The sequence below is a fragment of the Pterocles gutturalis genome, unplaced genomic scaffold, assembly GCF_000699245.1.
Source record: "Pterocles gutturalis isolate BGI_N339 unplaced genomic scaffold, ASM69924v1 scaffold39077, whole genome shotgun sequence".
Classification (NCBI taxonomy): domain Eukaryota; kingdom Metazoa; phylum Chordata; class Aves; order Pterocliformes; family Pteroclidae; genus Pterocles; species Pterocles gutturalis.
The window spans coordinates 16,174-30,232 of NW_010116889.1; the positions used below are offsets into that span (position 1 = coordinate 16,174).

Sequence of the window (14,059 nt, forward strand, 5' to 3'; positions counted from 1 at the left end):
GTTAACAACCTGGTGGTAAAGTGAAAATTGTATTTGCTAAACACCTTTAAAGATTAAATCCACAGGTGGCAACATAGTCAAATATACTGATCCCTGTTATGTAAATTCTGAAACTTTCATAAAACAGAAAATGTCACTTGACACTTGATACTCTTAAATTAAAAGTCTGCTGTATGGATGAAATAACTGGGCAGCCTTTCTCAAACTCGGTAAAAAGCATGTGAAATAAAAGAAAGAAACAGAAAGTCTCTGTTTACTAGACTGCTGTGGTGGTCATAGCAATAAACAGTTTTAAAAGGCTTTAATTTATAATGTAACCTCAGTTTTTTCTGGTCTCCAGACTGCTCCTGTATTCTCAGCAATTAGCAGCTCACTGCATACATTTGGAAGCGTAAGGCTGGATTACTTTTCCAGAAAGCTGCATTTAGTAACCCATTACAAGGCTGACATCACTGAAACAAAAGTTCAGTCATGTAGGGATATGGCAGAGGTTATCGTGCAGCACATTACTAATATACTGGGGGGAAAGATTATGTCAGCTGCCTGCTAGTGTCCACATCCAGGATGCAATCTCCCCAGGGGATAAACACTCTTGGCAAACACTGAAACCCAGAAATCTTCGCAAAGCTGTTTGCAATTTGCAGCCAAAGCGATCCACAAACGGTGGGACCCAAGACTACAGTCCTTGACAGCACACGGCTCCAGACATTTCCATAGGGGAAGTTTAATCTACAAGGATGTAGAAATATAAAACAAAGTTTTGCTCAAAGTAACTGTTTGTCAGATCATGTGCCTCTAATTTGGTTTCCAGTGACATTACACAGCTGCAACCAATGGACTCCAGCCAGGCCCAGCAGTCACTGAGGCTCTTTTGGGTTTAAATTTAGTATCTGAACATGTTTTGCCCATCATTAAAATGGAGAGTAATTGCTCAAAAGTGAACCATAAATGTTACAACTGCAAAGAACTTATTAGGTCAGCTAGTCCCATCTTCAGAGCAATGAAGGACTGAAAACACACTGCAACAAATAGTGAACAGAGCTGTGTTTGGTTTCGTTTTGTTTTTTTTTCCTATTTTTTTTTCCTTTATTGTAATCATTAATCAGTATATTCAAAAGTTTAAAAAACAACCACAAATGCCAGTGTAAACATGCTTCAGGTATATAAGTAATATAAAGTATTGCACATACAAAAGTCCTATGTTCAGTATCTCCTTATGGTGCTATTTCATCAGAGTAAGAGTTGTGCAGATGATGTGACTGTAAAGAGCTAGTTGATCTTATTTCACAAGCTGCTACACACAACAACTCAATATTTACAAAAAGTAGAAGCTCACTGTTTTTCATGGGAGGATGATTTTGCCTGGAATGCACAGGATACAGGAGTGTGCAAATATGGGATAGCCTTGCTTTGTGGTGCTAATTATCACCTGATCTCTCTAATCTCCAAGCGGTCAGCTTGAACTAATTTTGAGGAAGGGGTCTGTTAATGGTTTTCTGGGGGACTGGGAAGTGGTCAGGCCTCCCCGTCCTCAAAAAACAGAGGTGAAGCACCTCCATTTTCTGAGGGATGTGTCTCTTCTTCTCATTAAGTCTCATGGGCACACTGCATCTGATAATCTAAAGATTCCATAAAGGTCTTGCAAATTTGCCTTAGATATGAAGATGGAACCCACCTGCTCGGGTTTCCTAGCTCCACCTTGGATTTCACAGGTCAGCCTGCATGCAAGAAATGGTAAAACTGTAAGACGTCCTATCAGACTGACAGAAGTGACAATGTCTCATGGCTAGTCCTGTCCCAAGGTCTTAGTAAGCAGAAGGGAAGCTATGTAAAAGGAGCCAAGCAGTGGCAGAATGGATGAGGCCATTTGCTGATTAAGAAGCTGAGATGGATTGGAAGGAAAAGGAGCACAGAAGGAAAGTGTGGTAGGTTTCAGAAAATGAACAATCTCTCCTGAAGTTTACACAGTACAGTTAATTTCATACTGACAGGCAGCACAGGAAGACTTAAGCTTTCAGGCACAAATTTGCACAGATACAGAGCTTAGAGGCCCTGCTGAGATAAGGGCTATTTGCTAATAGAAGAGGAAGAATGAAGCCTCTCTTCTTCAGAATCCTTGATCCATAAAAAAAAGAATCCCAAATGTATATTTTTACCTCAGAATGTCCTTCTTTTTGTTCATGCATGGCTGGCTGGCATCCTATTTTTCTGCATAAACACAAATCCTGTCCACCTTCCCTGCTTGCTTAAGTAATAATTACATTCAGCCTTAAACTTTGCTGGAATCAATACTTTAAATATGCTGCCAGCTTGTAGACTGTAAAATAAAATTTTAAAAAAGGCAAAGATTTCTTTAGGCGAACAAAGCATTAGGGTCTATGGCACAAATTAAACAAAAGATGCAATGGCAGTAGCCATTCAATTTTAAGAAGCCATTTCAACAAAGTAGTAGGGTAATGGCAAAGAAAATTTATCCTAGCCAAAAACCCCCAAGCCTTCTCAATATCACCACTGTGGCTGTGATAATTTAAATCAATGTTTCACAATTGACTGTATCCTATGTCAGCTGTATAGATGCTAGCCATCAGCAATGGGTTGAGAAGGTAACTCATCTCCTGCTCTATACTGTATATGGGTGTGATACTGCCAGCTGTGGGTTGAAAGACATACAACATGTACTTGTTTATCATATGTCTCATCTTGTAAAATGTTGCATAAATCCACTGCTTTGCAAAGCACCTTGTGGCCAAGAAAGATGTGTTCTGTGGGTACAATGGGCTTACTTTTCTGTTTATATGCAAGTTAAGTACACGATTTCTATTTTTTTTTCTTTCTTTCTTCTCAAAATCTAAGTTGATTATTATATCAGATACTTATCCTGAAAAGGTGGAAAAATAAATAATTGTGCCCCATCTGTAAAGTTCTCTATAGTCTGCCTTTGTTTTTCAGAAGTACTTTCACAGTACTGATATATTGCTTGTCTCCCTGAGCCATAATTTCGTAGAAGTTCTTATTCTTAGGGAGGTGTCAAAGTTATTCGGCATGATACAGTAGCATTCAGAAATTTTGTCCTAGTCCATCTTCTAGACAATACAGCAATGCAGGCATTCTCTCCTTGGGAGATTTGGGCTTGTTCTGGAAGCATCTCAGTATACCACACGTGTTCAAAAGCATTTGCTGAAATGTAGACTGACTGGAATATGGGATAAACATTCTGTTCAGTGGTATGTTTGTAAGGCAATGATAAAGCTGCTTTCTTTGGCAAGGGTGGCCATCATGTGGCATGTTCTCAGAACGTTGCATAGATCAGATTACACCACCGTGTCACTTGCAGGTACAAAGGAAGACTGGTGGAAGGAATCCTTCATTTAATCCTCACTGTGTTTCTAGTCTCAGGTAGGATTCTGACTTGAACTGTCACTCTCTTCCTCTATGCATCAGTAGTCTTGTTATTTGTCAGTTGTTCCCTGTCAGCCATGTCATCTTGAGGAGGTCTAGCTCTGTCAAAGAAGCCACACTGCAGAAAACAACAGAAACAAAGGCATCATGGTAAGACAACCACAGGAAGACTCAGCTGCAGTTTGATTCTTCACTCAGTCAACCTGAAAGGTCGGGCACAATGTATGGCAGGCTGATTGAAGTTTTTTGCTTCTATTCGAACCATTCCCTCTGAAAAATCAAAGTTTTAGGTGCAAAGCGTTGGGTTCCGAAGTATAGCTTTAAAAATTCAAATGAAAGCTGTCTTTGCAGAAGATGTAAATTTGGTCTGAATGCTGATACTGACTCTAATGAGAAAACTGCTAAATTCTGTTTAGCAAGACATTCATTCAGAAAAGATATTTAGATTGACAGTCAGTAATAATAACAGAGGTGGAAATATGTGCTGTACACAGACCTCTCACCTGACTTTAACTGCCTGAAAGTTACCCTTTTGGTTGAAAGTTATATAGTCTTCACAAGAGGTCAAAGGAAAGTACCACCAAAAGGTAAGTCCTCTCACCTTCTCATGTTTTAGACATAGCTTTTTGCTGTTGTTGTTAATTGACTAGGTGAATCTGGAAATTTAGCATAGACTGGACACCTAACCCCTAACCTTTAGGCAGCTCAAGGCAGATGAGCCATATCCCAACTTAAGAAAGACATTATTTTACTTATTTTTTTTAGTGGGAACTGGGAGGATGGCTGAAAGCTACATTGGCTCCCTGTAACATTGCGGTTTCCAGTCGCTTTTTTAAAACTTTTGAAGAGAGTGTAATGACCAACAGAGAACTAGAAAACTTTAAAAACAGAAGATATGACATACTAATATAAAAGGAAATCTTCTAAAAATTAATTCTTAAAGCTGGGAGTGTTGTTACATGCTGACAAAAACTGGAAATTCCTGAAGTATTCAGAGAAAACAAAGTTAGAGTCACTTCTTTTTAAACCTAAACATCCTGAAAAAGAGGATCATAGGTCTTGGGAAACAGAGCCAAACTCTGTATGCCCATTTATAACCAGAGTTTTATAATAAAGGAGGACTTTGAAAACAAGTTCCCTGCATAAAGGTCAGTGACACTAGCATGTCAGAAATGCCAAAACAAAGAAGACACATGTGTATTCTTGCTTTTGCTCCAAACTGTTAAAGAACACAGTATTCCAGCCTCTCTTTTTCTTATCCATTATTATCTTCTAGTATTTTTCTGGGTTTTTTTAAGGCAACAGTAACAGTAATAATACAACATACCTTCCATAAAGCTAGGGTCAACATAGCTAGTACCAGTAGTCCAAGAAGTATTGCTAGTATTATAACCCATAAAGGGATTACAAAGGAAACATTTGGAGTGGACCAAATAACAGACGTTCTGATCTGAAATGAAAAGAATACATTAGATGAACAAAAATTAAACAAGTAAAGCAAATCTCACAGTAGAATACAGAGGTTATAAGCGTTCCCTTCAATAGCATTTTGTAGATTAGAAACACACATTGCTTGAAATTCTCCCACTTTGGCTTCTTTTACTGCAAGTTCCTTTCCACTTGTTCATGATAATTACTATAAATGGGATTTGTACATATACAAAAGTTGTATCAGACATACAAATCATTTTCACATAATACTGAGTAGTGAAAAATACCCTTCTGTGCAGATGCTTCAAGAAAATTCAAGGAACAAAGTTCAACTCACGTGTATGCTGGTACAGCCTAGGCAGTATAACTGACGTACGCTGAATTACTCTGAAACAATGGTTGACTTCAGCCCAAACTCTTAATTAGAATCACAATAGATACCAGCTACATTATTCTTATTTTATTTTCTGCTGACACGCCAGTATACATTTTTTCCTGTGACTTGTGTTTCAGCTAAGCAGTCCAAAAATGACACTCAAGCAGAGTGCATTGTCCTTGTGATAAATTCTAATTTACAGTACGATGTTACGCTCCTCAAAAGTAAGCCAAGCATATGGACTATTACCTAAATGGGAAATGAGCATGAAATGCTCTCTGTCATTGTCTGAGGCTCTAGAAAGAAGTAGGTGTGTACAACATGAGTTATCAAAGGTTTTAATTGACTTGGCAAACGTTTCTCTTTAGACTTTCATCTTGACAAAGAGTAATAATAACCCTTCTGTATTTCGCCTTCTGGGGCCATCCACACAAGTAACGTCCTCCTCACTTTCCCTTCCATAACTTGTACCAAATTTATTCTACACTCTCAGACTCCATTTGGAAGGCTCCTCATCAATCTCACTGAATATCTGTTCTCTCTCTGCCACTCCCAAGTGGGAAAGAATGAGTTTGAGCTTTCCTTAGCTCCTCAGCCACAATTACGTCCCTTCAGTTTTAGTTTATTTTTTGTCAAACTTTCCTCTTTATTGTTAGCTTAGGAAGTTATTTCTCTCTGGGGTTTTCTGTTGGACCTCTCCCATTTACTCCTAGTCTCCCTTAAACAGGGTAAGTATGTGACAGATGAAAGTTATTTTCTTCATGACAAGATGAAATCAATTTGCAAAGCAAACTGATTACACAAATTCTCAACTGATCTTCCTCTTCAGTGCTCAAGGTACAGCTAGGAAATCTACTCTTCTCAATAAGTTTCTTGGCTATTGCTCAGTCCCTGATCAGCACTCGTTGCAAATTCTCTTTAAACTTTTTTTTTTTTTTTAATATTAATTCATTGGTTGATGCACCTGAAATTTCGCACAATGCTAATTTGTCCATTCATGGAATAGCATCCTAAGTTTGATGACTGGACACGACTTTGTGGTCCAGTTCAAAATTAATTCAATTTCTGTGTCTCTCACTTTTCTCCTTGAAGATGGCAAATTTCAGCCTTTCTGCAACATCTAGCCCTTTCCTCTCTCCTTCTCGTGATCAGCATACTTTCCTAGACTTTTCATTCTGCAAGCAACAGCAGATCTGTCTCCCAGCTACTGTCACGCTTAGTTGGAAGACACTTTGGAATGGTCCTTTCCACTTCTTCTGTGCAGCCAGCTGTCCCCTACTCTGACACAGCACTTAGAAAGATGGCAGTCTGGTGTGGTCTATTGTTGCCCATGTTTTTTTACAGTATCACTCACTGTTATGGGACACAGATCATAGTTTAAACTAGGGACAAACTTTCAATGTGGGATACCACTTGCCTTCTACCTAAGCTTACACTGAGGGTTACATGGAAAATTCTGAGACTCCTTCTGGGGTTAGCACTTCCACATTGACCTGTACCTTGAAGATTAAGTGCTTGCAGTGCTGGCCATACCATCATTGATCTAACAAACACATTCAGATGATACAATTCTCTGGTGCTGCTGTAAATAGTTATTACTCTAAAAGACTTCAAAAAGATAGCACATGCAAAGTATAAATATGCTATCCAATTAAAGCAAGAAAAAATTATTTAAATTATTTATAAAATTTAAAATTATATAAAAGCCCATGAAATCCTACTCCTGGGTCCCAGCCAATATCTTGCTGGTGTGATCAAATTATCAACTATGCCACTGCAGGGATACCATTCACTTCCCCAGCCTCCCTTTGGGTTGCTTCTTAACCACTGCAGAACTTCATAGGCTCTCTGTATCATTAGATTCAGCAAGACTAGTGCTTATTTAGCAACAACAAAATGTTTTGTTTACAGATTTCTTAAGACAGTATTTGACTGAACCACAGCTGTCTCCTTGGGCACCAAGTCCACTTTCATCCAATCGAAGGCAACTACTCCAGGAACATCAGTGCTCTCAGACAGGGGTAAGCTAAGATGCTGCCTGGTGTTGTCTAGGATCTGAATTGCTCCTACAGCTGCCTACTGATTGCACAGGAGCACAGCAACTAGACTCTTAACTAATGTGCTTCAGTTCACTGCTCAAAATTAGGTGGGATCAATCCAGACCTCAAAGCATGATTGAGGTCAGAAACAGTCGATTTCATTAGAGATGGTGGATTTCGTTAAGCTTTGGATAGAGCACCTATCAGCATGGATCCAGATAAGGACATCTGGGTCTTCCTGATGACACCTGTAACCAGTAATGAGTGGTGTAGCAGTGCTCAGCCTTGCTTGTGCTGCATGGGTTCATAATCCTCTCTCCATTCTTCTTTCTGTTGTTCTGCCTTTACAGACAGTAGAGTGCAATTTACAGTGTAATTCCTGCAGCTCATATGCAGCCTGACAAATGTTGAAATATAAACACAAAACCATAAACTTACAGAAGTGAAGAGCATCATGTTTACAATCCTTAGATTATCAGCAATGAGTAAAACAAACAGCAGAAATTAGGTCTATCCTGAAACAAGCAGAATGCTGCTGCAAAGCTGCCACATCTCTCTTCTGTTGTAGTGGGAGTGAGGACAATGGCAAATGAAATATTTGCCTGCAGAAATCTTAAAACCATCTTGTGTCACCTACACCCTTTACCCATGAATCCTTCTTTGTCTTAGGTTTTTGAAAGCAAGGGAAGTGTTGTGCTAAGTGCTCAAGATTTATCTCCTGAGCAGATGATTAAGTGTAGTTGTCAGTCTCACTCCTGCCTGTGTGCATTACCAGTAGAATATAATGCCCCTGGGCTGCCTCCTTTTATACTCTGTACAAAGACTTGCAGGGCTGCTAATGCAATTCCTGGTGAACAGTTTGACACTGCAAGTCCTGAACACCCACAGAGCTGAGGCAGAAGCTGGAGGGGAAGAAAGAAACAAAGCATCCCTTCAGTTTTGCCTGCCTCATTTCTACAGAACACTGTCCCTCCTCCACCCCATGCTGTCCACAACAGTTTTACATATGATTTTGATTTAAAACAAGTTTGCATTATTCAGCTTGGATTTCTGTTCTTCTCCATGTGGTAGGTTTAGTACTGCAGGATCAGAGCCAGGGAATGTTTTGGAGGGGATTTATCTGTTTTCATCTGAGGTGGCCAATATGAAGAGGTGGAATTTTTACACAAGTGTTGCATGTTGGCACTGTAGATGCCCATTGGCTTTCCTCTCTGTTCAGGGCTGGAAGACTTTCTTATACTGAACACTGAAAGCACTGGTTGCTTCTCTGTCAGGCTGGTGAAAAGCACATCTCACATCTCTCAGACGTGAGAGGAGCCACACTTCTGAAACTCTCACACCTTTTGTATGCAAAGGGGTGACAAGGAAGGAATGCCACCTGGCTCAAGCACTGAGATGAGGGTGAAGCCAACCAGAGAGTTATGAACAGAGCCTTTTTCTGCTGTTGGAAATAAAATCCAAGCTGGTCTTAGCATGGATGCTGTCTGATAGTCTTAACTTCAAAACCACATGAAAGACACTTGTTGCTCATGAAAGTATTTCTACGGGGGGCTTTTATTTTCCTTTTTTAAAATGTGCTACAGTTAAGCACACTGCAAGTAAATAAAAGAATTATTAGGTTTTTTTGCTGCTAATTTTGGTAGTTCATTTTTTGCTCCTGATTTTGGTGATACTCAACATAACTTCAAAATTTTCTTTGATTCCAGGGGAAGGCAGCACAATGGAGAGAAGAGCATGTGTGGTCAGCTGCCAGTTCATCAGCAGGACTTTGTGGATGGATGGAAATTAGGTTTGCTGGTGCAAACATCCAGCATCTAGGGTCAGATTTCAGTTCCTGCTAGTGAGATTCTCACAAAGCTATTTTTTCCCTCTTGTCCTTTAAAAAAACATACCTTAAAAAATAAAAGTAACTCCTACATAATTTAATCTGCCACTTTAAGAAACAGTAGCTAAATTGATTATTATTCTAATGCTACTACTTTTATGGCCCATGATGACCCTCCTCTAATCTTTAGTTATTTTGCTTACAGAGTCTGAGAAACGGGAACTCTTTAAGTACTCCTACATGTTCCCATCTAACCTTTGCAGCATGATGTTCTTGTATGCTCTGAAAAAATGCTCAAAATAGAATGTAAAAGGTCCCTTGGGCTTGGAGTCGTAATTAATATTGACATTTATGTTTACACTTTACAAAAGTTTGTGCAAATATATTACATAAGGAATACGACCACATGTAAAAAGAAAGCGCTATCACCATGTAATAGCTAAAATAAAGTTATAAGCCTTAGTCTGAAACTAATTTTTCTCACTGTAGGACACTGGTCAAACAGTGTAGACTAAAGGCATCCCTTCTGAAGATCCTATCAAACATTTAAGAAAAGCAATCACATTTTATTAAACTCCAAAAGGGGCTCAAGAATCACCAATTAAAATGGAACTGCTTATTCTAACTTTTATAATAAAAAGTACTATTTCACCTTGCATATGAAATTCATCAAGTAGGACAGTATTACTTACCATAATTAATACCTCTAAGAATAAATGTAATTTTTCTCTTGAATGACACAGCTGATAGCAAGGAAATCCAACCAGTTGTACAATATATAGTTGTAACTCCAAGATTATAAAAATTAATAGAAATACTTTTCTTGATGTCAGTGGTTTTAACTTCACTAAGTTCCAAGCTAATTTTCTGTTAGATGCCATTTTCACTTTAATGTTTTACTATAACAGATACAAATTTTCTTACATTTACATAACCTTTCACACATCTGTGTATCATGACTCTCTCTTCAAGATATAGACCTATATTCCATGATGATGATGGAAATAAAGACCTCAGTGCTGCAAATATGACCACATGACCATATAGGTTACCAATGTGTATGGGATTACTCATGCAATTAAAATTAAATATACATATCAGTCTGCATAATTGGAATCCAGCATTGTATAAATTAAATCAAGGACATGTTCTGTTCTTTTAGATTATATTATCTTCACTATATAAACTGTAAAGTGTTAGCTAATTATTAAATACATACCTTTGACGATTAATTTTAAAATATTAACATTTTTATTTCATTTACACCCTTGCATTGTCTGAAAGAAAACCATAAACTTCCAAATAAACCTTTGGAAACATTTAAAATGCAACCAGTGATCATTTTCAGAAGGAGCAAAAATATTAAGCATTGCCAACTTCAAGCAAATATTTCTTCTTGCAAGTGGAACATCAAAAGAGCTTGTGCATATAACACATCAAGCTGTAGAGCTGGCAAGCATCCACTGCCATGTCCAGATATGAAACGACATAAAAGTGCTATCATTTTTCAACATTTTACAGTTGCCATTACAGGCATTTTGCTGTAAATCATCTGCAGCAAATAACACACATTATACTGGCTGGAGTAAGAGAATAAAATGCTCATCTGATCATTTGGTAGATCATCTGACACTTGTTGAGAACAGCAGGCTATCACCTGGGGTAAAGCACTTCAGTCCAGATGAAGGCACCACTATCAACAGAGTTCTGCACAACATGTGTTTCTGGTATGGAACACATGCTGCTAGAAAATAAAAAGAGCCTGAGTGTATCTGTCAGACTGGAGCCTTTGAACCTTTCTGGATGAGTACTGCATTAAGCATCAAATCGTGGTTCTCCTGACGTTAGAAGTTGGAGTCACTGGGCGTATAGGACCAAGATTTCACCTTGTGTCTTCCCAGAGCAAGTATCAATCAACCATTCAATCTCTGTTTGTCCAAAACAAAACTTTATAGACTGTATCCTCTAAAATATATTCAGCATAAGCTGTAAAGTGTTTTATTGTGTTGCTTTTCCATAGAAGAATATATTCTGCTCCCTGCTACTAAATCTCAACAGACTGATATGATGTATTTACACCAGGATTTAACTTGGAAAAGTTTCTACTGAGCTTACTTTTTAAAATAAGTACTGTAAATGATGAATCTTTATAAAGATGAGAACAATAAGCCTTCAAATTTTAGATTACTCTTACACTAGAATGAAATTTTGCACTCACATTTTACTTATTTCCACCAGTAATGAAAAAATAAAGTGAATTTTAACCATGGTATTAGACACCATAAGAAGCAAATTCCTTTAAATTGCTCCCCAAACTCAATACTTTGGCACCAGCAAACAATTAAATCAAACTTATGCCTCCAAGATTAATTTTTCATATAATAACCCAGAGCCATACAGATCTTGTTCTGCAAATAAGGCAAGTGTTTTAATATCTATCACCTCAATTACCAGGTAATTTCACATCTTGCACTTGATGTGCAAGGTGGAAACCCTAGAGAGGCATGCAGACCTTTCTGAAAATCAGGGTATCAAAGAAGCTTCATACAGATAAGAGAGAAGTTGCCGTAGACAATCCATAAGCTTGTGTGAAAGAACTGCTGATTGGGAGAACAGTGAGACCTCTCAACCTGACAAAAACAGGATTTTGTATTTTGCATAGAAATTTCCTCCAGATTTTTTTTTACCCCAAAGAACGTAAGCAGACACTTGTTTTCACTGTTTTGTTGTTTTCTTCTGGGTGAAAAATCCACCCTGATTGCAATAAAGCAGTCTGCATTTTAACACAGCAAGAAATTATTTAAAAATTGAATTAGTGTCATATTTTAGCAACTCCACAGAAAGCAATAGAGGTACTTCCTTTAGGTATTATTTCAGGAATTTACACTAGAAACACAGGAAAGACTGATCTCAATATTTTAATCTATAAAAACTTTCACATCTGCGATGAGAATGACCAAATATGTGTGCTTCACACAAAGATATAATTTTCAGTTACTTACTGCTATGCTTCCCTCGGGGAGGTTTGCTGGTTGCACTTTATATGGCATGCTCTTAACTTTGAAGGACACATTGGAAGAAAGAGTATAGAGATCATTCTTTCTCTGAAATTATATATATAAAAAGGAAATTATTAAACCACATGTTTATTCTTAAAAGCATTATGAGAAATAAGCAGAGAAAAAATGTAGAGCACTGATTTCCTAAGAAAAAGATGGTTTCTTTTGGTAAAGGGTACAGCAATCCTGGGACCTGAACATGTCCACAAGACAAACATAATACAGCATAAAGCTGAAATACAGAGACCACATGTTCAAATGGGGAAGAAGGGTTAGAGATGCAGAAAGACACATACAGTTGTTTCTCATATTTCTCTCTGAAATAGGAGACTGGTGAGTTGGAAGCAGGGGGGAGGTTTATGGGGTGTCTATGTTTTAAAACCTTGCCTCTGCTCAGCAAGCCCAACAACAAATGTGGGTATCTTGAGAAGATTTCCAGGCCTATGTTGAGACCAGGCTGGTAGAGCTCCCTGATGGCATCAAAGGAACGGCTGTGCTTTCCCATCAAAGAACAACAACAGGAGCAAACATCTTTGCGCTTCACTTGGAGTGTGATTGATTTCCTATTGCAGTAGAGCTCAAAAAAACCCAGAACAATTCACCTTGCTTTTTTACTAAATTGTGCAACTGCAATAGGATTATATAGCCGTCATTGTTTAACTGGCTGCCTACTTATGTAGCTCTCATTAAGCATTTCAACAAACCCAAAAATGTGCAGACAAGACAAATCTCTCTGTCAGTTCTCTGTGTTTCATTTATACTTGCTTGTATTTCTAAAATATTATTAGATTAGGTTAGATTAGGCATTACATTCCCTGGTTCAGGATGACTAAAAAGCTGCTACATCATTTAGTCCATGCTGTGACTTTTAATTAGTGCCTTCACCTCATTGGGAAGCCAGGTAGGCACTGACGCACTACATCTGACCAACTGTCTGTCTCATTGTGCTGTTCTGACCTTGACAATGATCTCCCACTTTGTGCAAACTGCTTTGAAATGAAAGTTAAATGCTGGAAAAATATCTATCTAAATCTGTTATGAACTGGCATAATCACTGAGACACGAAAGTGCATGTGCCTTAAAAGAATCTTAATTGCAACATTTACTACAATGGATACAAATATTTTCGGCACACATATTTTGAATCCTGTTGAGCTCTTGGCATCACTGGTATCTAACTGGAGTTAGTTTTGGAGACTATAATCAGGTATCAAGTAAATCTTTCAGTTCACTTTGAATTCAGTTCAATTTAACTGAATGTTATTTTGTTAGAGACAGAGGACCCTGCACTCGAACGATGTCCTCTTTTTCCTTGTTTTTATCCCAAGGAAAGATGTCTGAGTGGTTCGTCTGGAAGACAACAAAGCAGTTTCTAATTGGATTTCTGCAACGGATATTTTGCGTGACACTACGTGCAACTAATCTTGTTTATCCCATCCCATGGAAAGTTGGGGTAATGACATGGATCTCCTTTGAAAGTGCTTTGTTATGCTGTGAAAAGCATTAGACAGTTAAATGCCAACATGTCTACTGGCATCCAAAGGACTAGGAACTATTATATCCCTTTACATTAGACTTGAGGTAAACAATTTTAATCTTTTGCATGAGGATATTTTTGAAGCCCTTAATTATTTTTGCTACCTGTCTCAATCCTTTCTGAAATATGATGACCAGAATTCAATGTAGTATTTGACTACTGATTTAGGGCCAGACAGAGCCTTGTAGGTAAAGCGATCTTTCATTTTGGCACTGGCTTCTTACGTTCCAGTGTATTTGGAACATCACTGTCACTTCCTAAATCCCTTTCTGCAAAACTCTCTCTCCTTGCTTCTGCTTCTCACACATTTAGGAGTTTTGCTCCATTGACAAGACTCAGTTCCTATGTGATTACTCAACTTCTTTTCCTCCCTGCTAGGTGGTGTCTTTCTCT

At 38.1% G+C, this 14,059-nt stretch overlaps 1 protein-coding gene across 1 annotated transcript; it reads right to left on the reverse strand.

The window, feature by feature from the left end:
• Positions 1-2,747: 2,747 nt before the first annotated feature.
• LOC104463345 (integrin alpha-8-like) lies at positions 2,748-12,171 on the reverse strand. The gene is made up of 3 exons (XM_010075638.1): positions 12,073-12,171; positions 4,727-4,849; positions 2,748-3,517 (listed from the first exon to the last, which is right to left on the reverse strand). The coding sequence occupies exons 1-3, from the start codon at positions 12,118-12,120 to the stop codon at positions 3,431-3,433; spliced, it is 258 nt and encodes an 85-aa protein (XP_010073940.1). The 5' UTR covers positions 12,121-12,171; the 3' UTR covers positions 2,748-3,430.
• Positions 12,172-14,059: the final 1,888 nt, after the last annotated feature.

Coding starts and splice junctions, on each gene's coding strand:
- LOC104463345 (XM_010075638.1), bottom strand. CDS start 12,120: ATGCCATATAAAGTGCAACCAGCAAACCTCCCCGAGGGAAGCATAGCA. Junction 4,850..12,072: donor TCCCCGAGGGAAGCATAGCA/GTAAGTAACTGA, acceptor TTTTCATTTCAG/ATCAGAACGTCTGTTATTTG. Junction 3,518..4,726: donor TGACCCTAGCTTTATGGAAG/GTATGTTGTATT, acceptor TGTTTTCTGCAG/TGTGGCTTCTTTGACAGAGC.